This window comes from Corvus kubaryi, unplaced genomic scaffold (assembly GCF_017639235.1).
Source record: "Corvus kubaryi isolate FWS band 111438036 unplaced genomic scaffold, C.kubaryi_AGA036_p1.0 76, whole genome shotgun sequence".
NCBI classification, from domain to species: domain Eukaryota; kingdom Metazoa; phylum Chordata; class Aves; order Passeriformes; family Corvidae; genus Corvus; species Corvus kubaryi.
In genome coordinates, this window is record NW_024582063.1 from 2,083,807 (window position 1) to 2,109,677 (window position 25,871).

The 25,871-nt window shown below is 40.4% G+C and overlaps 1 protein-coding gene across 1 annotated transcript in view; it reads left to right on the plus strand.

The window, feature by feature from the left end:
- Positions 1 to 1,628: 1,628 nt before the first annotated feature.
- The window catches only part of ALK (ALK receptor tyrosine kinase), a 226,187-nt gene continuing 201,944 nt past the window's right edge, over positions 1,629 to 25,871 (plus strand). The window contains exons 1-2 of the mRNA XM_042051462.1: positions 1,629 to 1,744; positions 12,882 to 13,046. Of these exons, the coding sequence (XP_041907396.1) occupies positions 1,702 to 1,744; positions 12,882 to 13,046 (208 nt within the window). The 5' untranslated portion in view covers positions 1,629 to 1,701. The remainder of the gene's footprint in view (positions 1,745 to 12,881; positions 13,047 to 25,871) is intronic.

The window sequence follows — 25,871 nt, forward strand, 5'->3', positions numbered from 1 at the left end:
TGATCTGGGATCAGGATATTAAATCATTCCCTCTTTTGGAGAGTCACTGCGTACAGATGTTATAAAACAGGGATATTGACACTGGTCCGACATCTCACATCAGGCAAAACACACAGGGCTTTGAAAACCAGCTTATTTCAGGGGTTGATATTTTATTAATATCCTTTTATTTATTATTTTATAGTAGCATCAAAGTGAAGCACATTTGTAGGGAAAAAAAATCTGCTTTTAGCAGTTATCGTAACTGTTGTAATGAAACCTGACATTATTTTCCACAAGCAGCTTTATCAGGGACTACTGAAAGACGTGTCTTGATGTTAGGGATGAAAAGCCATGGTTACCTATCACTTCATCAATGACAGCTGCAGGCAGGACACCAGGTTTGCTACTTTCCCTCACAAATCACTGGCCTGATCTTCTGTGTTGCCACATTTTAAACAACAATGGGGATATTTAGTTATTATGCTGAGCATAGAGACCAGGTTTAATTGAGCCATTAGGGATATGCATTTTTTGCCACTCAAGAATGTCTTACAATACAGTGGGAAGTCCATTTTTATCTTGAAGATTATTGCTCTAAGCGAGGACTAAGAGTTACAGCTCTTACATGAGAGTGGTTATTTTTCTCTTGGTTGTGCTGTAGTTACTCACTTACAAGAGTGGGCTAAAAATGAGATTGCACTGAGAACGAGATAGGGCACAACTAACACCCTGTGTTTAAGCTTCCAACAAGTCCCTCTGAAATCTTCCCCTTTTTTTTTGGTGGAAGTGGGAAGTAGGGCTAAGCAGAGCTTTTACAAAATCAAAGCCGTGTTTTCCCCAAGATTTCATCTGTTTACCTTGTTTATTATTATTCCCTTAAATTTGGGGGTTTTTATGGCTTCTGTAGAGGAATCAGAAATCCAGAGGTTTGGTTTTTTTTTTTTATCAATCGAATTTCCCAACCACAAGTTTTTCCTGCCTGTATTCCTACACAGTTAATCCTACCTTTCCTCTGAGGATCTCAAAAAACGAGACCAAGATCCTGATATCTTCAGAAAACCCAACTTAAACATTCACAGGGAAAATTTGTACTTTCAAAGCTTGCAGTATTCCACTTTGCTCATTGAGCTTGTGTTATTTCAGACACTGCTTCTCTTTACACCTCTAACGTCATTGTGGTCTTGCAGAGTTAGTGCAGATGTGTACAGAACTCACCTGTTCCGGGTCACTGTAGTAATGTAAATCACCGAAAGCATCTTTGAGATGCATTGGGTTGTTGAACACAGGTTGGGTACATGTTTGCCTGTTCATGTACGAGATCTCCTTATGCTAGCAGAACTTAAAAAAAATCCAAATTGGGGGACAGAAAGGTCAAAGAGAACTTAGAATCAATGTGAGATGAAACTTGACAATTTTTCTAGGTGATGATAATTTCGCACTGTAAAGCAATGACTCTCCTGTGTCCCTGTGCATGCACGTATCAGGAAGGAAGAACCAACCAAGAAGTAGTTGAAAATTGGTGCTTATTGCATATGGTCAATAAAGCTGCTTGAGTTCTTTGCATTTGATGTGTAACATGCAAACAGCTACATCATACTTAATGGGCTTTTCTTTCTTGGCTTTCTTTTTTTTTTAATGAAAGGTCTGAGCCCTTCGGATCACCCAGCAAGGAGCCCTTCTCTTCCTCCTGGTTACTCTGCTTGGAACTTGACCTGGGTCATGAGAGACACATCCCCTTTCTTCTCCCACAGAGGACGACACAGTGAGTAGCATGAATATGTTATCCTCAAGAGGCTGCAACTACCTGCCTAAGGTTTTGGTGTAATACTGGAGTAAAGCAACACAACTCAAATGTTTTGTGGTAAAATATCCATACTGGCAGCATCTGAGGGGGCTAGTAAGCCTTGGTGTCCCTTCCCAGCTGCCCCTGGGTGTTCCCCCACCATGCCCAAGGGCCCAGGAGTCCCAGGCCTCCACCTATGGAGGTGCCTGGTGACCTTGACTACCCCAGCCTGCCCTTCTCCCTCTAAAACAAGGTCCCAGACTGTAATATTTGAGTGGTGTGTTGAAATTCACCAATATTATAAAGAGATGAGCTGTGTACTGAGCTTTTTGCTTTCCATCTCCTTTTCTAACACCCATCCCTTCCAAAATCTGGGAATGTGTTTTCATCTGTTCTCTGGTATGACCTGTTTATTGGCTATCCACAGCCATTCCACTGTGAAGTACGATGGCCGTAGTTCGGGCCGGACTGCACAAGGCAATATCTAACGTGCAATCCAGAAAGTGACTGCAGCAGAATATATCTACTATATATCTACTACCAGTCTCTATGTGGGGAGATAAGGTGCTGAGAGGCTAATAAGATTTACTCACCCCAAGCCTGTAATTATCTGCTTGAGGGAAAAGTTTGACCTACCTATATGAAGGAGCCCCATATTTCTTCAAATTTATGTTGCAGCCTTTTATGTGTGCAATATATATTCTTTCCACTGGCATACAATATCTGCTCCTAGCTGTTGTATCTGCTTGAGTGATGAGGACACACCAATTTCATTTTGGAAGCAACAGTAGTACAATCTTTTTTCCCTTACTTGGTTTTCTCAGAAGTTGCAAGAATGATTTTTAATTTATCCTTTATTACCTCTTCCTAAACTCTTTCAGTTTCTCAGTAATACTATTCTAAGGGAAGGCTTTGTTCTTAAAACCTAAGAGCACTGATTCCATGTGACAGCATCACATGGAGATAAATGTACTGCATCTCAGCAGAAATGATTTATGATGATTTTAGCTGATTGCACAAGACCAAATTCTACCACATTCCAACCATCTGTTTTGCAAGGAAAGGCAGGAGTTTGATGAGGTGTTACACAAAATACAATCTTCACTCAGGACAAGTCTAAATTGTTTTCTTCTTCAGCAGGTGTAATTCAGTATATGCACCTTGAAATTCCTGGAGAATCTTGAGGAGGGGCAGGGGTAATTTGTTTTCTCTAGCTTTGCAATTTAACATTTACAAAAATTTAAATAAAGGGTAGCAGTAGCCCTGGAAGCCACACATCTCAGTCTGGAACACCCCATAGCATCACTGTGCAGACACTTCCTGCCACTTGAGATTTGCAGTACGCAGGGGACTGATGTGTGTATGTGCAGCAGAACCTGTAGGCGTAGCCCAAGACTAAGAGGACACTTCTTACCTACAACTTTTACTCTTCTGCATACCTTCAGCTTATAGCCACTGCAATGTTTATTAGTAAACTTCCCGGGGAGCTGGAATTCTGTTCAGAGCTGCTCTGTGCATGACAGGGTGGACAGTTCCTTTCAGTGGCTGCTTACTGGCCCTGGATCTACATGGCTCTGTGAAGGTGGTCATGCAGGGACTCAGCAGAGTGAGGAAGAAGACAAGGTTAGACCATCCAAGCTCTAGGCGAGTACTCTTGTCCCAGGACCCAGTCTTCTGATTAGTGGTTAATCCAAAATCACACAATAAATCATAAGCAGAAATAAAACCCAGCAGCCTTTTACTGCTAGAGTGTTTTCTTCTTCTGTCAGCTTTCCTTACTGCTCCCAGTGTGACTGATTACAGAGTGCTCAGTAAAACTTCTATCAGAATTTTGTTTGCCTAATCATCTGATGGGACCCATCTAATTAACTGGCTGACATTGCTGGAGTGGGGCAATATTAGTTGTCTTAATTACACTTTCTCTGTGTTCTGCTATTGGAGAAATCCCTGAAAGAGTGAGTAAATTGGTACGTGGTGTCCTTCTTCCTCTGCCAAACTAAGTTCTCTTCTCTTTTGCTCAGAATTAAAAATTCTGACTGACTCTCTCTGGTAGTTCTGGTAGGAACAGCGCCTGATGATATCTTTGAAACCAAATGCAGCAATCCCAAAAGATAATCACTGGCACCACAAGATACTTGAGTCGTGCATTCACAAGACTTCTATTTTGTCTAGAGATTTTTTATATTTGTCTCAATCCTAGCACTGACTAATCATCAGTCATCTCAGAGATGCAAAATCCACCTGCCTTTCAGGAAAGAGAGTAAAAATCACATGTGAAGTCAAAATTATCTGGGAATTCAACCTGTGAGGCAGGAAGAGACTTTAAATCTCCAAATTTTTTATATCCTTTTGTTCTCTTGAGGTACACTCAGACTGTTTCCTGTGGCTAGAACAAGCTTCTAATGCATTCTGCATATGTGGACTTATGGTAGCATATTAATCTCCCATTTGCAGATCTGATGGATCTCTGTCCTGAGGCTTACATGAGTAACTGCACCCAGCCACATATTTCATTTCTTATCCTGGCTGGTTGAATGTTAATTTTTCTCTTCTGTACAGGTATTCCATAAGAAATCAATTGTCCACTGCATAAAATCTTATGAGCTTGTGTAACAGGAGTTCCAGATGACAGCTGCCCCTCCGGACCTTCATGCAGTTAACACACCCCTCTGTGCCTCATCCTCTCCATCTCCCTGGGCCAGGCAACAACTCTGCATCTGGAGCTTGATCCTGGCAGGGTGTGGCAGCTGTGGAAAGTGCTACTGATTGGAGCAAAAATCAAATGCAATTCAACCCACCTAAACTCTGCACTGAAAGAAGAACATATTTCATGAGAATAACAGGGCTAAGGGTTGCTATGTTGGCCCATTTAGGAAACAGGAGGTGCCTTTTTCTTTTTAGCTCTTCGTATATTACTGTGCTGGCTTTGTGTCTCTTTGTCACATTATCCAGTAGCAGATGAACTCCTTGGCTGCTCTGAAGCAGCACTGGGCAAAGTACTGAAGTACCTCTCCCAGGTAATATGGTTTACAGATTTTTTTTTTTTTTGCCCCCGTAAAGTTTAGGAAGTAGTGGTGTTTTGGATGGCAAAGTCAACTGGGACTAAAACTCAGGATGAGAGCAAATTTGGCTACCTAGTCACTATTGTGCTTAAAAGCATCTAGAAAAGGTGAGTTCAGCAGAGGAGGAACACACACCTACAAGAATGCATAATTATTCACAGCTTTGATTTAAGAGGTACTAAAAGCCTAATCCACAGGATGGCCTCTATTAACAACTCATTAATAATTTCACTCAGCTCTATGTCTTCAGAAAACTAATTTGACAGGGTTGTTGGGGGTTTTTTTGCGCTTTCTAATGGAATGTTGTTTGTGATGAGTTCCAAATTTACTGAATTGGATTTACTGACTAAGAAATAAAAATGCATTGGACTAATTTTACTATGGGATAATTTGGGGTCATTCTTGCTGCGTATTTGATGCTCAGTGGCATGAAAGTTGCTCACCAAGGTGTCAGATGATTAAATTTTTTTCTCTGGTAGGTCATATCCACTATTTCATTCATATCAGTTAGGTACCGTATATACACTGCTGCCACAAAACTCAGTGAGTCTGAACGTCAAATGAAAGGGAAGATGGAGAGAAAGAGAGCACCAGCCAGATGAATTCATGTTACAGTTAGCTTCCTATGACTACTTGTTTGATAATTCTATAGCAAATCAGACTACTACTGACATCTTCAGAACGATAAAGGTGTTGTGATTCTTGGCTCAGCATGGCATAAATGAGATGTATGGATACAAACTGATTGTTACAGAAAGATCCAGTTTGGAGGTGAGATAAAGTCAGGAGAGGAACAAGGAGAATGCTACTTCATCCCAGAGGAAAACTGAGTCAATGATTTCTTAGTAAAGATATTGGGAAAGTGATGTATCATCTTAATTCAAACACATCCTTTTTGCAATCTTAGAAGATCTAACGTAGTTTGGAAATAGCGTTATGAATGGAACAGGGCAAGACTTCAATTAACAGCAGTTACTCACACCACATTAATAGAATTTCTCCATATAAAATAGCAGATGCTGTGACCCTGTACACGTTTGCAGGAATTCTTGTTTAACAATTAGCTGGTATTTTGGCCATGTGCAGTGGTGGTGAAATCCAAAGGGAGGAAAGTCAGGAAAAGCAGCGTCTGCCTAGCTAAACAGAAGGCTGTGTTAAGCAAGAAGGAATATTAGGGAGAATTTTTAACTTTCTTTTCCTTATATTGTCTTTCATCTGCAGATAATATGTCTATGACAGCTCAACATTTTTCAATAATAAAATAACACACAGTAAAACAACAAATGTCTTTTCTTCCCATCTCTCAAGTATTCATTTTCTCTAGAGATCTTTTGAAATTCATGCAAGAGGTTCCTTGTATGAATTGTCAGAATATGACAGTTCATCCAACTACTGTTTTGTGCCAACTGGAGCATGTTTTCTAACAACTGCTGTTAGTCAGTACTTTTTTTTTGGCTAGAACTGGCATTAGAAATGCACTTTCATGTATTGTTTTTGCTGCATGCATGGGAGACTTGGTGGACAAATATTTCTTGTGTGGATAATGAGCTCTGACACTTCTTGGAGCAGGAGGAAAGAAAACGAGAGCTATTGCTAGTTGTTCTCCCAACACCCCTTCCTCACACCTCTCTCTGTAGCTGTCTTGAAAGACTGTGCTTATAATTGATTGATGAAGGAGTCCTGGCCCCTTCTTTGTAGTTTGATTTCCACTGAACAAAGCAGCTGTCAGAGATTTTGGTGATTCAGCCCCTGGTGCACGCTGAGGAGCTGGGTGGATATAAAGTAGATGCTGTCATTTTTACAATTCTCTTAACAAATAAATGAATAGCTGCGTTATTGCTGTTTTCTCTAAGCAGTGGCCCATCAGCTGTGGCTCACTCCCCAGAGGATTCATTTAAATGCATCTGGCATGAGGAGAGCTCCGGGCTCCACAGGGAGGCAGGCAGCTCGCTCTGTGCTGGGCATCAAGGCCCAAGCACCCTTCCCAGGGTGTTGCTGGGATGTTCCCTGGGGAAATATTTAGCTCCTCTAAAACCTTTTCTTCAGAATGCAATCTAACCTTAAAGCCCCTTCCAAAGGAAACCTGAGTTGTTTTCCTTCAAGGTGGGCATCGAAGGGACGAGCAGCGCTGTGCTACCAGCCCTGACCCTGTCCAGCAGGCACCACCCCTGGGTGCTGGGGCGAAACTGGCCCCACTGGACTCTTCCTTGCTGGCAGCAAGCTCTGAGGAGCCCTTGAAGCCCTGTGAGGGTACAGCAGCAGCTGTCAGTAATTTCAAGGTCAGGGCACCGTGCTCAGAGGCCTGCTGGTGCGGAGGAAGGACACGGAGAGCGATAAGCTAACTTGTGCTAAGTAGCTTGAAATTAAAAGCAGGTCCCTGGTGAGAACAGGCTGCATCTCAGGGCAGGGAGAGGAGCTAGCGTGGTGCCCAGCTGTTCTCCTCACTGCTGACCTCGCAGGTGACTGAGGTGCCTCAGATGGGATGGACCCCAAAGCTGTGCTGAAGGGAGCGATGCTGGGGGGCTCTGCCAGTGCCTCCCCAGTTCCCCACATCCCCTGTCAGGCCACACTGCTGCTCTCACATTTGTCAACTCCTGGAGCAGCAGCCCAAGGAGCAGGTGGTGATTATTGGCACAGGCATTTGCTAAAGGTAGTAAGACCCAGCGTGCCTGGCAGGGATACATGGGACATAAGCATCCCTTAAAATGTGCGGTTTGCCCTTTCTCAGAGCTGGGCAATGGAAGGAAACAGGTGAAAGTGTCCCTTTAGACTTGCTTGCTCAGCAGGAACAAGGCAGTTAAGCCCTGCAATTGTTTTTGCTATTGAATTTGTGTGACTGCCAACACCTTTTCCCTTCCCCTTTGGGCCGTTTTTCCTGTGCCCTTCCATCCTGTGGTGGATTCCCTCATTTTAAATTGCTACTGTATCTCCAGTTACACAGCTGAAATATAGCACCAGAAATTCATTTGCAAGAATTCACCTCTTCTTTGCTCCAGTAAGACAATGCTCACTTCCAAGGACCTGGCCTGCATTTAGGTCCTCCTGGGTGTTCAGCAGGCGGGTGAGCTGACAGCCAGAGAGCACAGTGTCTCCTATTTATGGTCTATTTTCAGGGAGAAATACTTATCGCTGCAGGCTTCTTTGTGGCACCCCGCATGTGCACCCTGGTTTGGTGAATAGAAATTCAGAATGGCCTGATGCGGCAATTGAAACCCTTAGATTGAATGCCCTGTGCCCTTTTGTACTCAGGGGGAATGGGAAGGCTTTAGGAACTGGCTCTGTCACTAGGATTAATAACTGGAAAATCAATTTGTCATTTCCCTGTCATAAATTAAAAGCTTATAGGCCTTATAACGTGAGTAAAATAGAGGTTAGTGGGTATTGATGGAGGTCTCAAAGCTCACTCAGCAGAGCAGATCTCTACTACACAATTGAAATTATGTCTCCTCCACAAGGAATATCTGTCAATATTTGTATTGAAAAAAGACATCCTGTGCAAGAATATTTTATCTGTTTCTACACTGCTGCTTCATTGTTGCTGCTGAAAGAGTTCTTGAGGGAGACTGTGGTCCTGACTTGATCAGTGTAAGTGACCTTTACATTGTGCATTTGTCTGTAGATGTAGTATAAATTAGTCATGTGTGAGCTGATGAGGTGCCATTGAGGTTGTACCTCACTAAGCTGGTCCTGCTGAGAATAGAGAACCTCTCCCTGCTCCCTTGGCTGTGGCAGTGTGGTGAGAAAGCAACCACACCCTTCCAAAAGGGTGCCCACCTGAGAGTAATTGAGGAGTGATTTGTAGGAGTCAGCAGACCAGGAGGGAAAAGGATCTTTTAAAGTCAGACACATGTAGAGCTAGAAGGGAGTAGTCTAAGAGAAACCTACCTGCTGGTGAGAGTTTTGTGGTTGAAAGGAGAGGTGGTTTAGATCAAATAGACCTAATCTTTTGTTGTGCAACTGAAGAAAGGATAATCAGAATAGATTCTTGACAGGAACAGGTTTTTTTATCTATCTCTCTAAATTAGGCTATTTTTGTTCTAAATAAGGTATGTTTCTGTGATGTGTTGTTACACAAATGATCCAAGATGACCCAAAAATGAATGATCCATAATTTGATGTGCTGGAGTGTAAAAGGGTACTTCCCACAAATTACTGTGTTTTGATGTATTACTTATGCTACTATTTTAAGACATTTGTTTATTAGAGAACTCTAATCAGTTTAATTGAAACAGATGTGGTTGCCAGATATTTTAGTTATCTGTGCACAAATTATTGTTGTTAGGTGTGTTGATAAAAAATAAATAAATTGACACACTCTCAAGACTCTAACATAATCAGACAAACACAGATTCCAGTGTCTTTTCAACTGAATAGTAGCTTAATTGGCTTTTCAGTCTGTAGTTAATATTCTGTATCTTTTTACATACCAAAAGCTGAACTGATTTGTATCTACAGCCTTTCTTAAACAGGTTTTTATCTTATTTTCATTATAAGCATCACTTTTGTTTCCTCTTTAAAGGCATAATGATGATGAAATCCACTTCTAATAAATTATCTGTTCTGCCTCTCTCAAGCCCAGCAGTTGCAGATAAAAGAGATTGTTGGACAAAGAGTTGTTTGTTCTGTTTAGGAGTTTTTTTATTTATTATTTAAAAAGAGACTTTGCTGTTTTTTTCTATAAGGAGCTTAAATTCCTATAGAGCATTTAGAATCTGTAGTGTCAATATAGGTCTGACATAAATGCCTGTACTTGGTTTAAATCTCTGTGACATCTCTTTTAGAAAGTCATCAGAAATCACAAAAAATGATCCCACTTTACTGACTAGGCACAGTATTGAAGCCCAAAAGCTCTGTGTCTAGTCAATTTATATTGATAGTGGGTTTAAAAAATAATCACTATAAGTTGTGTTAGTTTTAATTGCCTTTCCTCCAGTGTTTGGCTTTTCAGTAAAAGGCAGAATGGCTATCCTGCTTCCAAAGGCACATGGCTACTGCTTTCTGTGCTTAACTGGGCAAGAGAACAATAAACTTGGTGTAGCCTTTAAATGTTAAGACAAAAGTGAAAAAGGAAGGAGAAATGCTATTTTTTTATGCAGTGGTATAAAAAATGGCAGGTGATTTGTGGCAGCAATTCAAGTATTATGAAGGTTTTGTATTTGCAAGTGTGGCTTATGTGGTCTTATAATAGCTAAGACCAGCTTCTCGGTGGAAAAAAAAATTATTGTATATAATTCTTTTTTTATGAAGTATATTACATTGTCAATAGTGAAGGACATTGTGAAAGAAGGAAAGCCTGAGGGTAGGAAGTTAATGTTAGCCTTGGAAGACTGGATGCTGTTTGCACAGATTTTTCTATGTTGCATCAGATAGCATTTCTTTGTCATCATTTCTTTGTACTGAATAGGATAATAGCACTGAAATTTGTGTCTGATACAGGGCTAATTTAAATAAGAGCTTATGAAAAGTACCGATATTCTGGTGATGTGAGGCGACTATTGAATCCTGTAAAAGTTGCAAGTGTGTTTCCACTGACTCACAGACACTGTGGGATGTGTGAGCCTCCCTCTCTTCCAAGGAACGACCTGTTGTAAAGGACATTCAATGTGACCACAGCCGGCACGTTAGATCATGGCCACTTCTCTGTAGGCTATTCATTGCAAGGGAAGGAAATGGCATTGCTGCTTGCCTTTTCTTCCTTTACTTTCCCCGCTTCAGGCAGAGTCTTTAGCTGTCTGCAGGGGTCATAACACTCAATGTGGTGACTGTTACTTGACTGTTACTTAATCACTTACCCCAATTAAATTGTACCAGTTGTAGGTCAGAGGCCTGCTGTGTTAAGGGCTCCACAACTGATTGATAGCTCTCTTTTGAGATGGGGATTCTGGAAAGTGAGACTGAAGTGGGGAGCAGAGCTGGCTATTGAGTGCTTGTGGCACCACAATCAGACTGTTGGGGGGACTGGAGGAGGAGAATGAGAGCTCCTTGAGGATATCCATGCAGGGCCTCTCTGCTTGGGTCAAGAGGGTTAGAGAGCACAAAGGCTTCTGTTCCAAGCAGCTGGGCAGGAGAGGAGGGGAAGCAAGCAGCAGCTGCTGGAAAGCTCAAGAATATATGAGATTGATCAAGAAGAGAAATGCGCTAAGAATGAAATAGTTGATTTGAAATGATTGTTCTTGCCATGTGTGGTCCTTGGCCTGGGCTGTCCCATTTGTCATCCAGTGAGTTCCATCAAAAAAATCCTTGTATGAGCTGTGTTTCTCCCCTCTGTATTTTTTTTTGACAGTGCCTTAAAACACATACTGCTCAAGGTGTTCCCTGTGACTAGTAAAGATAATATATGTTCTGTAACCTGTAGTTGAGTGTTTGGTTGCTCTTTTGTCCATCTGGGCTTAGGTACAAAGTTTAATAGACTCCTAACACTTAACAGAGTTTAAAAAATGTTGTGTTTGGTTTTTGTTTTGGTTTTTTGAAAGACCATCTAAGGGACTAGAAATAAGTGGTCTGAGGTTTGGATGTGATATTGCAGTAATAAACTCCATGAATATATCCACAGTTCCTTGCTGCCTAAATTGAAGTGTGCTTCGTGCATCATGAAATTTATATTGATAACTTAGAGGCCTGAAGAGAGTAGGGCCTTGTGCATTTGGATTTAAGGAAATGTGTGTATTCCTTGTTACTGCTGTTTGTGGTGTAAATGGACTCCTTATGTTATATGGTTTCCCTGGTGTTGTGAAGTATTTAAAATGCTGAGTGAATGATAAAGCACCTGATTAAGAAAATCAAATATAAACTGGAAAAAAGACTCTGTTCCTTCCAGCTTGCTGTTAAAAAGGCAAATTAGCTGGGAAAAGCATAGCAAGAGGGCAACAGTATTAACCTTCAGCTTAGAAAATATTTTATCACCAGGAGACTAGGCTGAACCACATAGATCTGTGCCCACAAAGAAGAAATTAGATGCTTAATAGAGAAAGTAATTGAAGTTTAAAAAAATCAGGTAATTTCACTAATTCAGATTATTTGTTTCACCTGCATAGCACAGCAGGACAGAAAGAAAGTGTAAAAGATTCCAAAAGCAGCTGTATTTTTTTCCTTGGGTTTTTTCAAATGGATCTAGCTTGTTCAGAAACACTGAGTTAGTTCAGAAATCATTTCTTTATTTTACTGATTATTGTGTGAAGTGCTGACTGTGGTGACAAAAGCAAATATATACAGGGCATTCCAGAAAATTAATGATCCTGACAATTAAAAGTAAAATCCTTGCAAGTTGCCACTACATGTTGTGTTAAGCAACTCGAACTATGGTGTGATGGTAAACTGGACACTGGGAAATGAATCATAGTTGTACCAGCAGGGTAATGGGTTTCTGAAAGAGAAACATCTCAGAAAGAGAAATCTCTGTTGGAGGCAGTTGCTGGCTGTGCTGCCTGGAGACTGATGTTTTGCAGCAGCAAGTCAGGTTTCTGTTGCTTCTGTTGTCTCAGGAAAGAGTTTCAAATCCAGGGGTCAAAATGTCACCTCTCAGGGTACAGTCCCTATGGCTTCCAGCATATTCCATATGCCCAGGATATATGACTCTCTTTGTAGAGACCTGTGCTCACCGAGGTGGAACATGGGCATGAATCACATTAGGAGTCTTTGCACTCTAATGGTCCTGGCTGAATTTGAAGCAGTATCCCAGAAGAGACTGGCTTTCTGTCCCATTTCATCCATTGACTAAGCTATTTTCCATTCAGCCAGATGATGCCTTTCCCCACTTCAGCCTGAGCTGCCCTTTGACCTGTCCTGAAGGGGAATTACTGGCTCTTGGGCATTCCTTTTGATTTGCTGCTGCCTCCGTAATGAACCTCTCTGTGTGGCCCATTTCAGGCCCATTTTTCCTGTCTGTTTATGGAATTCCCTATTTCTTTCTGCCTCATTATGGAAAAAACCAAGCCCTAACTTACTGAAGTATAAAATGAGTGTGCATGCACATGTGTATGTGTACATACCTTCCAGCACAGAGGACATGGGATTTAATTAACCTAGTGTGTTGCATGTCCATTTTCTTTTTCCAGTATTTGACTGCAACTTTGAATCTCCTTGTGAGCTGGAATATTCCTTTACCTCAAAAGATCAGGAAACCCCCAACAACGCCTGGGTCAGACTGAGTGCAGAGGAAATCTTGCATCTAGACCTCCTGGATGGGCCTGAGAGAGATCACTCTGAGAGCACACCCAAAGGTAAGATGAATGCAACTATGCAATGTCATCAGTTGTGGTTAGTTTTAAAATGAAAACACCCTTGCTTCTACCCCCCAAAATAACCCTAACGGAAAATCCCCAAACCCCACGCAGGCAACCATGTCTTCCTGAAGTACTAAAGACAGCTATAGTCCCTTTGCTTCAGCAGATAATGAGTAAAAACCAAGTGACAAACAAAAGGAGAACGTGTTCTGCACAGGAGATATCTGTTTTCATCTAAAGACAAGCTTGATTGTATATCTGGGAAGCAAAGTATCAAATATAGTCTTGTGTAATATCTGATTTGGGCTGGCCCATGCCATGGGTGATACTTGGATGAGAACTGTACTATGGTGCCTGTGTTTAAGGTCATTCAGTGTTTGGAAGAGTCTGGTCTTTGCTCTAGGTTCTGTTTACCACTTGTGTGTTTGCAGACCATTTTAGGCAATATCCTTTTGTCCAGGGCTTAGGCTGTCTGTTTGGTAAGAAAACAAAAGATGGGCTTTGTCCTTAATATACAAAAAAAGAACCTGTCTCTAAAGAGAGCTCGGAGGTTTCAAAAGATGGGAGTGCAGCAGACTTTTTTCTTTTCTTGGAAAAAGATTCGGTTTGTTGGAATTACTTTTCCTGCTTATGACCATATCTGTGAACAGCAGCATATTTCATTAAGATTGTAAGTTCTGAAAAATTTTTAGATATATTTGTGCTCTTCTAATCCTGGAAAAGCAGAAAAATTCTTAACGTCCTTTCAGCTTAGTGACACCTGCTTGGAACCTTTCTCTAGAGGGTGGTGTTGATCAGAATGGACCTACAAAAATGGAAATGGGGGAGTTAAAGCTACAAACTTTATCCAGGAAAACAAAGAGGTGTCAGGAAGGACAACAAAAATTACAAGGTATATGGAACAGTTTCCATAGTAGGAAAAACTAAACAGACAAAGATACTCTATTCCATCTGCGGTGGCAGGGGTTAGAGGTCTTTAAAATGCAGTTTGAAGAGCATTGGAAAGCAGCTGTGAAGTGGTGGGTTCCAGGTTTTTGAGCAAGCAAGCAGAGACATTTTTCATGTAGTGCTAATAAAATACATGAATTAATGTTATGGGGCCAGAAGTGTGCGTAAGTTTAAAGAAAGTTCAGATGAATTCTTGCAGACTACATTCATCACTGGATGTTTAATTCAACAGTCTGTTTAGACTCAAGAAGCCTCTTACACAGAAGGCTGCAAGTGAAAGGATCCTTTTCTTAGAAGCCAGCATTAAAGACAGAATTTGACTTTGCAGAGCTGCAGTCTGATTGCTTGTAACAGTTCTTATGTTCAGGCAAATACTGAGGAAATTTTCTGTGGTGCTTTCATTCATATTCTGTTTTCTCATCCATACCAACAGTAGAGTACTTTTCCCCAGATAGCCATTGTAAATTAACTTTTAAGGCCTGTTGATTCATCAGCAGACCAAGTCATTTTGGTGTGATCTGTGTCGTGTGTAAAGCAGATGGACCACATTTGTGCTGCATGCAAATATCTTCTAATTTCCACATCAATGAACATCCACATGCGTACTGAATTTCTTGCTACAAAGATACAGTTCTGGGAAAGTTTGAGGTAAATCAGAATGTCTGTTTTGTTCTTCTGTTTCTTAAATTCTAGTGCAAGCTGGCTGCCCCTGAAATTTAGGAGTTAAAACCTTGTTTTGAATTGAGAAGAATAGCTGTCATTTCTCTGGAGTGGGGAAAAAATGGGGAAAACCCACAAGGAAGTAAATGTATTGTTCCAGCTAAAGAGCCTGGCCAGGTCTCCATGATGCTACACATTGTCAATGTATGATTCTTTTGGATTCTTTTCAGTAAAGTTGTACCTTTGTCTAACTCAGTTTTATGTATCTGTCAAAGCAGAAGAAAGGGAGACTGTAGCCTGAAACCAAAGGTGGTATTAGTTGATGATTTCTGATTGCTTATTGGGTTAAAATTCCATTTCTAAGCCCAAAGTTTGGGGGTTCTCACCTGGAATATAGGCAATTTAGGCTGAAACTTGTGTTCTGCTGTTTGCTTCTATTCTGAGGGGCAGGTAACCAGTGTCAAATTGATTAAGTGGATTTAGATTTGTGGGGCATCAGGGTGGATTATTTTGTGTGGTTTATTTGCTTGTGTATGTTTGTTTTTGCCAGGCATGTTGGACATAGTGGTAATTTTTTCTCAGTAGAACTGTAGGTCTGCAACTCATCGATGACTGTAACTCTTGCATGTATAAAGACTCATTTGAAAATCAACACTTGGAGCTAGCATCTCTCTATTTTAAATCACTTTAATTACAGCTGTTTGGCATAGATAGTTGTGTGGTCTGTTTCAATCTGAAATAATTAAGCACAGTAGTTCCAACCCCCACTGTTTCCTGCAAATTGTACTTGCAATTATCTCAATCTTGTTTCATCTCCTTTGCAGACAGTAATGCACAGAGATAAACAGATAGCTTAACTAGATTTTGGGATGGTTTAGCTCATCCTTGTCACTTGGTTATCAAGTCATGGCAAGACATTGATAGAGACAAATGCCTCTGCTATGATTCATTAGGCTTCACACGAGTTTCTGTAAAATGTTCAGTAGAAAATCATTGGGAGATCTTCCAAAGAGAGACATTGGAAGAATTTCTGTATTTTTGCCCCTGTCCCAGCAGCATGATACAGCTCAGTGTCAAGAAATCAGAAGAAGTCAGCATGGATTAAGGCTCCTAGAGTAAGAACAAACTTCTGGTGTCTCAGCATCTGGTTACAGTCACAGCTGAGCAATCCACTTACTTGGCATGTTCAGCGTGTAGTGTCACACAAATCATTGGTCTTGTGGATAGGAATAGATGGTGAGGTGGCAGAGTTTGATATTAAATTATTCAGGGTAAAAGATTGAAAGTCTAGTTGCAAGGAATTGGAAAGGGATGCTTAACCAGCGAATAGTGGCAGGTGAAATTTAGTGCAGATTGTTTGAATTGAGGTGGTGGGGGAGACAATCAGAGTTTGACATACATGCAGGCAGATTCTGACCTGGTTACCATCACTTAAGCTGATTTAGGGGTAAGAATAGAGCTGTGAAAGCATCACCTCAGTAACAGTCACAAAGTAAATGTGATGTGGGGGGCTTACTGGGGAGGGAGTGGAAAACAGAAACATGCTATAGTATAAATGTGTGGGGCAGCTGTATTTAGAACTCAGTCTTCTATTCTAGATCCCATGCATCAAAAATCTTTTAGTGCAGCTGGGAAAGTTTTTGAAAAAATGGAAAAAAAGATGATAAAGTATGTAGTGGCTGTCTTCTAGGAACACTTAACTAGCACTACCCTGCCTGCCAGAGGCATCTAAAGGAATACACTGAGTTGTACAGAAATCACAGAAATTTATAAAGTCTTTATAAAATATGTATAAAGGTTTATAAACTCCCAAGGGTTTGTAAAGCACGGAAAGGATGAGTACAGAAGGAATAGTTGATATTTCTTCTAACACAGTATTGGACAGCATCAAGCAAAATTAGTAGATGTCAGGCAAAACAAAAGGAGATCCTTCAGTATTTAACAAACAGTGAAACTCTGGAACTTTCTTCCCAGGGTAGTGTTGGTGCTGAAACCTTCTGTGGGTATGCAAGTTGACAGGATATATGCAGGGAAGAACAATTACAGCCACTAAATTCTCTACAGAACCTTTTTTGGCTCAGAAAGTCCTTGTGCGACAGGTTCCTGAAGGTCCGGAGTGGTGGGGGACAACTTTGTTTGTTCTCCCTGTTCATACATTCTTTCCAATGTATTTCCACCTGTCTCTTTTCAGAACCAGATGTTGAAAGTTAATGGATCTTTGGTCTGGTAGGGTCGGTGTGGTGGTTTGTCCCTCCCTCACCTCCCAGCCCAGGCTTAGGTTCCCTTTGAAAAAGGATAGAAATGCACAAACAGTTTTAGACTAATTTAGAGAGTCAGAGAAAAGTTGCTATTTAAACATTTACTGGTATTTGCTCTTCTGTTAAAGCCTTGGGAATGCTAACAAACCATGCAAAAATATCAAGTATTTGGTAGGAAGAACTGCAGGGCCGTTTGCCTATATAAATGTAGCTTAGGGAGGCTATCAAAGTTTTGATTTTTAAAATTTGTGCTAAAATGCTTCACTCTCCTCTGTTCCCCACATCTTGTAAGCAGATCAGTGAGGGACAGAATCACTGGTGTATCTGCCAATTAGGCCCCTTAAGATCTGCTGGAGTAACTCACATTTCCAAGTCTGGTTTATGTAACTTTCTGTAGGGTCAGAGATTTAAGGTTAAAGTTCCACTGATGTGCTAAAGATTGACAGAAAAACCTCCCCTGCTGGGATCTGAATTGGGCCTGTACATGCTGAAATGAGTAGGCAATCCATTGTGGATTACTAGGCTTCTTTTAATTCATGAATAAGCAAAAATATGGTATAAAAAATTCAAGCATTCTGCATCACTGACTGCATTTATTTATTTTGACAAGTGTGATTAATTTTTAATTATTCATGATCCTTCATAATATATTATACCAGCAAATGCACTGCAGTCTATTGTAATGAAATATGAGGAAATGGAGATCTTGCAACTGTGGCACTATTTCCTAAGGAGATGACCCAGTCTGTGGTTAGAAGCAAGGAGTTTGTAGACCAAGGAAGCTGCGCTTTCAGCTGTGTGGATGTATGTGTTTGTCATGCTCTAGGTAGAGTCATTTGCCTCTCTGATAAACCTGAAATGGGTCAAACCAACCATAAATTCTATGCCTTTCAACTCTTGAGTCAAACCCAGGGTATGGGGGCCTCTAGGATACAGCACTGAGTTTGACATCCACCATGGATTATTTGACAGCCACCAGCAAGTGGGGCTTTTCAGAGTTCACCTCTCCTGTTACCTTATTGCAGTGCTTGTATTTTCCCTCCTCCAGAGAAGCACTGGCTCAGCTTCTTGCAGTGCTGTGCTCCCCAGAGACACAATTGTGGTCAGTAATTGTGGTCCCCGATCTGAGACCACAGCTGGGGCTTCATACGGAGTCAAATCTTACAAAGAAGAGAGAGAACCACTAGTACAAATTAATCCATTGTATTTAAGGAGGCAGGACCAGCAGCAGCTGGACCCAAAACAACTGCACACAGACTGAGTCCAGGTCTGATCAAATGTCAGAGTGATCTGTTTCTAACCGTAAATGCAGTTTTGTGCAGGAAGGATTGGAGTCTTTACCATTCCTGACTGTGGTTATGCAAGTGGGTTGCCTGCTCTTTTTTTAAATCTTGTGATTCTAGATCAAGCAAGTGAATTTCTGCTTCTGTGATTTAAAGACTTCAGGACCAGGAAAATATGCAGGTGCTTGATAAAAATTTCTGATGAAGAGATAAGTTGTGGCGGTATGACCACCATTCCAAATAAAAATCAAAAAAGTAATAAGCCACCCTGCAAATGTGAACACCAGTTGAGACAACTTCCTAATGGAAAATGTAGATTAAACTTTCATGAAGGATGGCAGGGGAAGTGGGAGATTAATGAGGACAGTGCCTTAACCAGCCACTGATTGGTTGAAAAGCTCTTATGTAAGTTCTAAAGCAAGAAGTATCTGCATATTGTGTTAATGTGGTTTTAATTTTTGTAATTATTACTAAAGAAATAGAGCAAGGCTAAGGCACTGAGCATATTAGCAAATGGGAGATAATGAACTGCAGGATTATAAAATGGCCTCTGTCTTTAATTTATGATTCATCAGACAAAGAAGAATGAGGTGGATAATAAAAGATAACAAATAATATTTTCTTTCAGATTATCACTTTATTAACAAAACAGTAGAGTATTAATCATTGTGGGCTTGCAAGAAATAAGTAGGTGAGAAGTTATTTTTCAAGTAAAACTGAAGCAGAAAAAATACTCATATCACTTAAAATTCCACAAAAAAAAAAAAGGGGGGGGGGGGGGGGAATTCTCTCAGAAAAAGATAGCTATTTACCAGGGGAAAGAATAAAGCGTAAAGAGAGTAGCTGGGCTCACACTAGACAGACAGAAGTTTTCCCTTTACATTAATTCTTATACTGGTTTGAGGATATGCCTTGATCTCGTAGAATTGATCCAGCTTATGTGTCTTTTGAACAAGATACCACAGGTATTTCTTATTTACTAAATCATTACATGGAGTTCGAGATCTTGACACCTTAGGCCTGGAAAAAGAAACATCAAACCAAGAATTGTTTTCTCAGGAGAATTTCTGATTGGAAGAAAAATGTTTTTGAACCTATCACAAGTTTTGACAAAAAACTTGCAGACCTGAATGTTTACTGCATCTGTCTCTTTAATGCTGGAGAAGAACGTGATCATCCTGGCCTGCAAAGGTTCAATCCAGATGGTTGAATAGTCCTTAAAAAGATACTGCTGTATCTTTTTAAGGTGCTGATACCGCCCTAGTTTTATTATTTATATGCTGCAGGTATCCCACGAAGGTTTGTGAACATTTGTACTTTTGCACTTTCATTTAGTTCAAGTGGGATTCAGTTTCCTATTATTTTCCTCTTTAAGATTTAGTCAGTGGAAGTAATTATTGAGTGTGAGTTGAAGGATCAGCTACATACCACAAGCAAAACAGTAGAAGAATTAAGTGAGGTCTGGAAATAACGTAGACTGAAAATTATTCATCAATCCTATTGCAAATGAGAGGTTTATGGATTTGTAGGGATGACTATCAAGTTCTCTGTATACAAAAAGGGGGTTTAGAATTAAAAATAATTTTTACAGTGAATAGTTCTGGCTGTTCTAGATGAGATTTAGATTTTAATACTCAATTTGGCAACATAAGAGTATCAAGTGTTACAACACATACCCATAGGAATTTATGCAACATTAAGACACTAAATGCAAACCAAACTTGCTTCTAGAGTCCACTGGGCTGTGGAGAAGGAAAGATACAGCCTTTTTATAAGGATCAGATTCCAGCTCATGCACTGTCAGTACAAAAAAATGGACCAGGTGTTTCTAGCATTTTGCAGCTTGCTCTTCTCATTAGGAATACACTTGTACTTTGTTATTGCAAAATTATTTCCTTTTAATGAGCCTGCTCTAAAGAGGCAAATTATTGTCTCGCTGCAGGACAGTGTGTTTGTTTATAGAGTAGGTATGTATTTATGCAGACTGTGGAGAAGCACGTGGGTTTGTTGATTTTTTTAGAAATCTTGTTTGTTTATTCCTTAATTCAGTGAAGACTTGCATGCAACTCAACATCCAGCAGTCTCTTCCCCAAGCTGAAGAAGAAAAATTAATTTCAGTGTGCATGAGATGTTAGCATGCTCTAATGCCTTGCTGCATACCTGTGACTAATGTACTCCAACAAGTATATCCAGAAAAGGCAGAGACAATGAAGAATAAATGGGTTGTAAAATGGTCTCTTTCTCACACCTAATGACAGTTTCTCCTTGGCAAGATGAGAGGCATATTAAAAGGACAGCTGGAGGGAAGTGTGTCCTGCTCTCGGCTGCGTTTGACCTTTGTATAGGAAAAGACTACTGGATTAACACACATGTAAATTTTTTTCCCTCCACAACGTAGGGACAGTGTCCTTTATCACCAAATGCTTGTGTGTGCCCATGCACATGTTGTGTTCAGAGGGTTTTCTAAATATAACTTTTTAAGCACTGAAAACTCACATTTGTGCAAAAAAATACTCAATGGATTAGTACATTATGTGGTAGTTTTGATCTCTTTCTAGCCTACCTGCTGCTTCGATTTTCTGTGGGTTTATTTTTTTACCACGCAGTGAGAGCTCACACATATGGCTCTGTACACAAAAATATAATGTATGGTAAAGAAGTATCAGCAAGACCCTGTGAGCCTGGCAGCCCCTTGGCTGCATTTTGGCAATCCTTCCCAAGCATGGTCTAACTATATCCATTGCCAAGTACTACAATACCCTGTGCTTCTTCAGCACTTCACCCGGAGGCTCTGAGAATGCTCTACTAAACAAGGCACTTCGTATGGTTTTGAAGAGTTGGGAGAAGGGTTTCTGCCTGTTGTCAGAGAGAAACCAAAGCCCAGCGTGGTTAAATCAGTAGCCCAAGGTGAGTTGTGTTCCCCACTGTGCCAAACCTGTGTCCCTTGCACCTTAATCAGTACTAACAATTGTTGGGGCCTGTTGGTCCCCAGCGTTTTTTTCATGAAGTTGGCTTGCTCCACTTTTAATGAATAGATGTTATCATGTGGGATTTTCTACACAACTCTTCTGTGAGATTGTTAAAAGCATTATCAAATTGACAAGAACTGGAATATTTTTGCTCTTATTCACATCAATGATAAAGTGTTGTATTACAGTAGCTATCTTACACACCTGTGCTTGGATGAATACATTAAAAGAGAGTCACAGAATTTTAAAAGATAAAAGGTTTTACTGCTGTGACTCTTGCCAAGAACAAAGTCCAGCTAACTAATCAGAGATAAGAAATTGTTAATTCGGAACCATGATGAAGAAAATATCATTTTCCCGACCGATTCAGTCAGGATCTTAGAGTGGATGTAGCTAAACCCAAGTACAGTTTAACCATTTTGTCAGGTAAATTTGGGTAAAGAGAAGATTGATTTTTAGCATTTCTGTAATTGGTTTTCTGATGACATTTCAGTTGTTTAGATGACGGTATATAAAGGATGTGCTGGTACCAATGCTTTTGTAATATCTCGTTTTTGGGAAGACACAATTATATGTACTTATTCAGAGGTGTTGCAAGAAGTATTCCCCTAGCCATGCCTTCAGAGGTTAAATCTGACAAAAATTGTCAATGTTAAAGCTCACCAAAGTAGTTTTACCTTTACCTTGAAGGGATGGGACCTCTGAGCTTAGTTGTTTTCTCTTATAGAAGCTTAAACTCGGCATGCTTATTTTATCCCACTCAAAATAACCAAAGAAGGTTGCAGAGTTAAAGACAGGATACTGAATGAGAATTCTGTTTTCTGTCTTTAAAAAATAAATTTCATAATACCATGCAATGCCTGTTTTGGTGGCCCCAAGCAACTTGCCTAGATTCTAATGAATAATCATCCTTTCAATTATGAGCTAGAAGCTATCCCTGAAGTTTCATCTGTTTTCTTTGTTTGCTTGTTTTGAGAGCACAGTGATTAAACAGATGGTGTAATGCATGAAGATGAGAATGGCCATACTGGGAGAGCAGGAGAGGGAAGAAAACTGATGGCTGGACTTCCCCAGATGTTCTCTCACTCTTCAGACAGGCTGTGCCAGACGCTGTGCACTGAGGGGAGCAATAGAACATAGCCCTTCGTGTTTAGTTGTAACTCTGCTGGGGAGCACACTACAGTATCTCCTTGTTGATTTGGGATCTCCAGTCCTAGACCCTGCTCCTGTGTTGAGTAGCACTTCCTTTCTGTGCAATAAATTACACTGTGTGTCCCACTCGTGGTAAGGAAATGGCTTTCTCCAAGTCCCTGTGAGTCCCTTTAGTCTCAACAGCTCAGGCTTTCTCATCTATCAAATGCAAGCAATTTAGAAATGCTTGGCCTTCATCTTTCACCTTCCCCAACTAAACAGGATTTTATAAAATTTGAATAGGAGAGACTATCTTTTGTTAAAATACTATGTTTTAAAAATATAATTTATAATTTGCATTAATGGTTCCTCAGCTGGAAAGTCCGATGAAAGTCAGCTTTGTTAGCTGAATGCTCCAGTGTCACAACAGAGGTGAGACAAGCAAGGACCCCTTACTTCTAAATGGCATTTCCTTAAGAATTCAAGAAATGTAATAGTGGGCTTTTAGCCATTGTTCTACATTTTTTCTTCTTTCTATTCTATGTCTGTGAGCAGATCTAACCACTCTTCTGGGAGAGGCTGTCTTTCTGAATTATCTGTTGTAAACATGAGTAAAAAAGGTGATGAGTAGATTTTTCCACATTTGAAAAGATGTTCAAACAGCAGAAGCAGAAGATTTGTTACTTGCCATTGCCTGTGTTAAAAGGATAAACCTGATGAAGGACTGAACTACAATAATTCACCTTGTGTGTTGCTGTTAGTGGGGGACATGTTGCTGCTTTCCTCTGCTTCCAGGGGGGAAGTGGAAAGGTCAGGCACTGAAAGGAAGCATTTTACCGTGTTCCACATGTAGGCATCTCTGGCAGTCATTTAGAACTTTGCAAGGCATATAAACAGCATAATAAAGGTTAGATCACAACTCCTTCTCACCTGTCACAGTAGATTTGTTTATCAGAGAAAAACCCAAGCTGCAGAGCTCCAGTATTGATTTTGAGCAGAAGGTTCAAGGATGTTCTGTTTTCAAGGTGTTTATTCAGAGCATGGAAGAAACATAAAGCCCATGTTAAAACAACATTATGATGCAGGTTTAATTCCACTCTCTATGTTTTTCCTGAAGGTGTGAAAGTATTTGAGGAGGAGACAGAGGATGTTTTATATTTGACTGCTCTAAAAAATGACAGCTTTTCAGACTACGCCCTATGGATAGAGCAAGCCCTGCCTGCCTGCCTGAGTTGACCCTACATGTCAACAAGGTCACTTTGAGGTGAAAGTTTGCTGTGACACACAGCTTGGGATTTTACATACTGAGCTTTCTCAGACTGGGGGAAAAGATCATTCTGGTGGCCTCAGTGCCCAGTTGCACAGTAGGGAAAGATATTTTATTTCTGTAGGTTTACCCATCCAGCTGTCTAAGGGCGATATATTCAGTGTTACAATGTTATTAACAAATCAGGATTTCTGAGGAACTAATTGCTTGGATAGTTGATCTTTGTTTTATTGTTAATTAAGGGTAAAAAGCAAGAATATGAGAAGGTATTACAAAACATTGTATAACTTAGTTCAGAAACTGTGGCTTACACCCAAAGTAATGACCTTGTCAATGACTAACCAACGCAAAGGGGTCTGTTAAGCAAGAATGGGTTCTAAAAGCAACTACTTAGTAAAGATGCCAGGCCATTTGCAGCAACAGCTGAGTGAACAGCAACAATTAATATTTTCAATGGCAATTTTTTTTAAAGGCATTTTTTTAAGTATGACTACCAGAGTAGTGTATCTAGCTGGTTGTCTTATCCATCAGTGGAGAAAGGTGAATAAAGTGTAGAAGAGTTTTAGCTTTGAAGGATTTGATCACCTAATTAGAGAACTGAAAATCTGCATCCCAGTTACACTGAAAAAAAATCCAGTGATAATTGCAATGGCTTTGAAGCAAGGGATGATTAAAATGTACTCCAGGCCTTTTCAAGGTTGGTGCTTGACTTGCTGCAGGCAACTCTCTGTGGTCACCTTGCAAAATGGGTGGTTAATGGCAGGTATTTTCTGTTCAATAAGTGATTTTTGTTATATGTAAGGCTGAACTGAATATGGAGACTTCTGGAATATTTGGGGTGTTTGGATGGAGCAGTATTATTCCCAATTGCCTTAAAATTAAAAAATACTCAAAAACTAAAAGTTAAAATGCTGGCTGTTTAGAAGCTGACGGCTTCCATTAACGCTACACCTCCTGTTCTGTTGTACAGTGGGCTTTTGCCATGACTTGGTGACAAGGCTAAGGGTTGTTTCACTGCAGATGAAATGCTGGGAATTGGTGTTCAGGTTTTCCTTGCAATGAGGAGAAATACCCTTGCAAAATCCCGTTAGAGCTAATATGCTTCCAATAATATTGGTGCTGTGCATTTGCTTACGTGCTTAAATGAATGGTTGTGTAATAGATGAGTGCTGTTTGAAGCTGAGAGCTTCCATTTCTTGTCACTGACTTACAGGGGAAGGTGTCTGTCTGGACAGGTAAGGGCAGCTGTAAGAATGTGCTGGAGTAGGGTCAGCGCTCGAGTGGTTGTTGACCTGTACTGTCATTACAGAGTGAGTGACAAAGTGTAATTGAAATAACTGGGCTCCAACCAGCTGAGGGACCTCACCTGGGTGTAAAGCACTACTTAACTTGTGGGAAGAGCTTTTTTGCATGAAGGAGTTTGGCCGGCATATCCTTGAATTAAGAGATAGGAATTGGCTGCACGTAAAAGAGAAACATTGAAGGCAATGCCTTTAACCACTGTCTATTGTGTTTTGAGTTTATTTTATCTGAATGAAACGAAGCCTTTCAAAGTGCTTTGTCGGTGGGCAGGTGAAATGTACTTCATTACAGCTACAAATTGATTGCTCTGTGCCTCAGTCAATATTATATCCATTAACTCTTCTCAGGGGTGGGGCACCAAAACTGACCCTGGGTGCAAAGCTGGTAATGGGCATTGCATCGGGAATGACCCAAAGAACTTACAGAAGTTAATGAATTTGGGTTACTTGCTTGGTTACTTAGTATACTACTTTTAGAGCAAGCTGAACTTTTTAAAAATGAAACTGAGTTACGGAACAATTCCTTGTTGCTACAACTTTCGGTGGTACAAACTGAAGAAACATGAGTGAACTGCAAATTAGCCTCTTCCACTCCTTAAGGTAATCAAAGCCTTGATTATTTGCGTGTGGGTTGTGTTTTGCTGGGGCATTTTTTTCTGGTTTTTCTTTTTTTCTTTTTTTTCTTTTTTTTTTAATCTCTAAAATGCACCTTCCTGCTCTGTTCCCCTCTTCTGATTATCATCAGGTATTGTCCTTTGAAAGTGTCTTTGGGATTGCTGGATGAAAGGGTCCAGACTGCAAGAAGTGGCATTTTGCTAGCCCGGGTTTTTAATAAGCCTGTTTGTGAAACTGCTGAACAGGCTCCCAGTTTCTTATCATTGGGTTAAGGTCGGGGATGGTTTTTAAAGCCTGGGATGGTTTTTAAAGCCTGATACTGTCACAGGGTGATACAAATGTGCATTGTGTCACTGGAAGCCTTGCTGCAGGTGTGAAAGTAAGCATAGC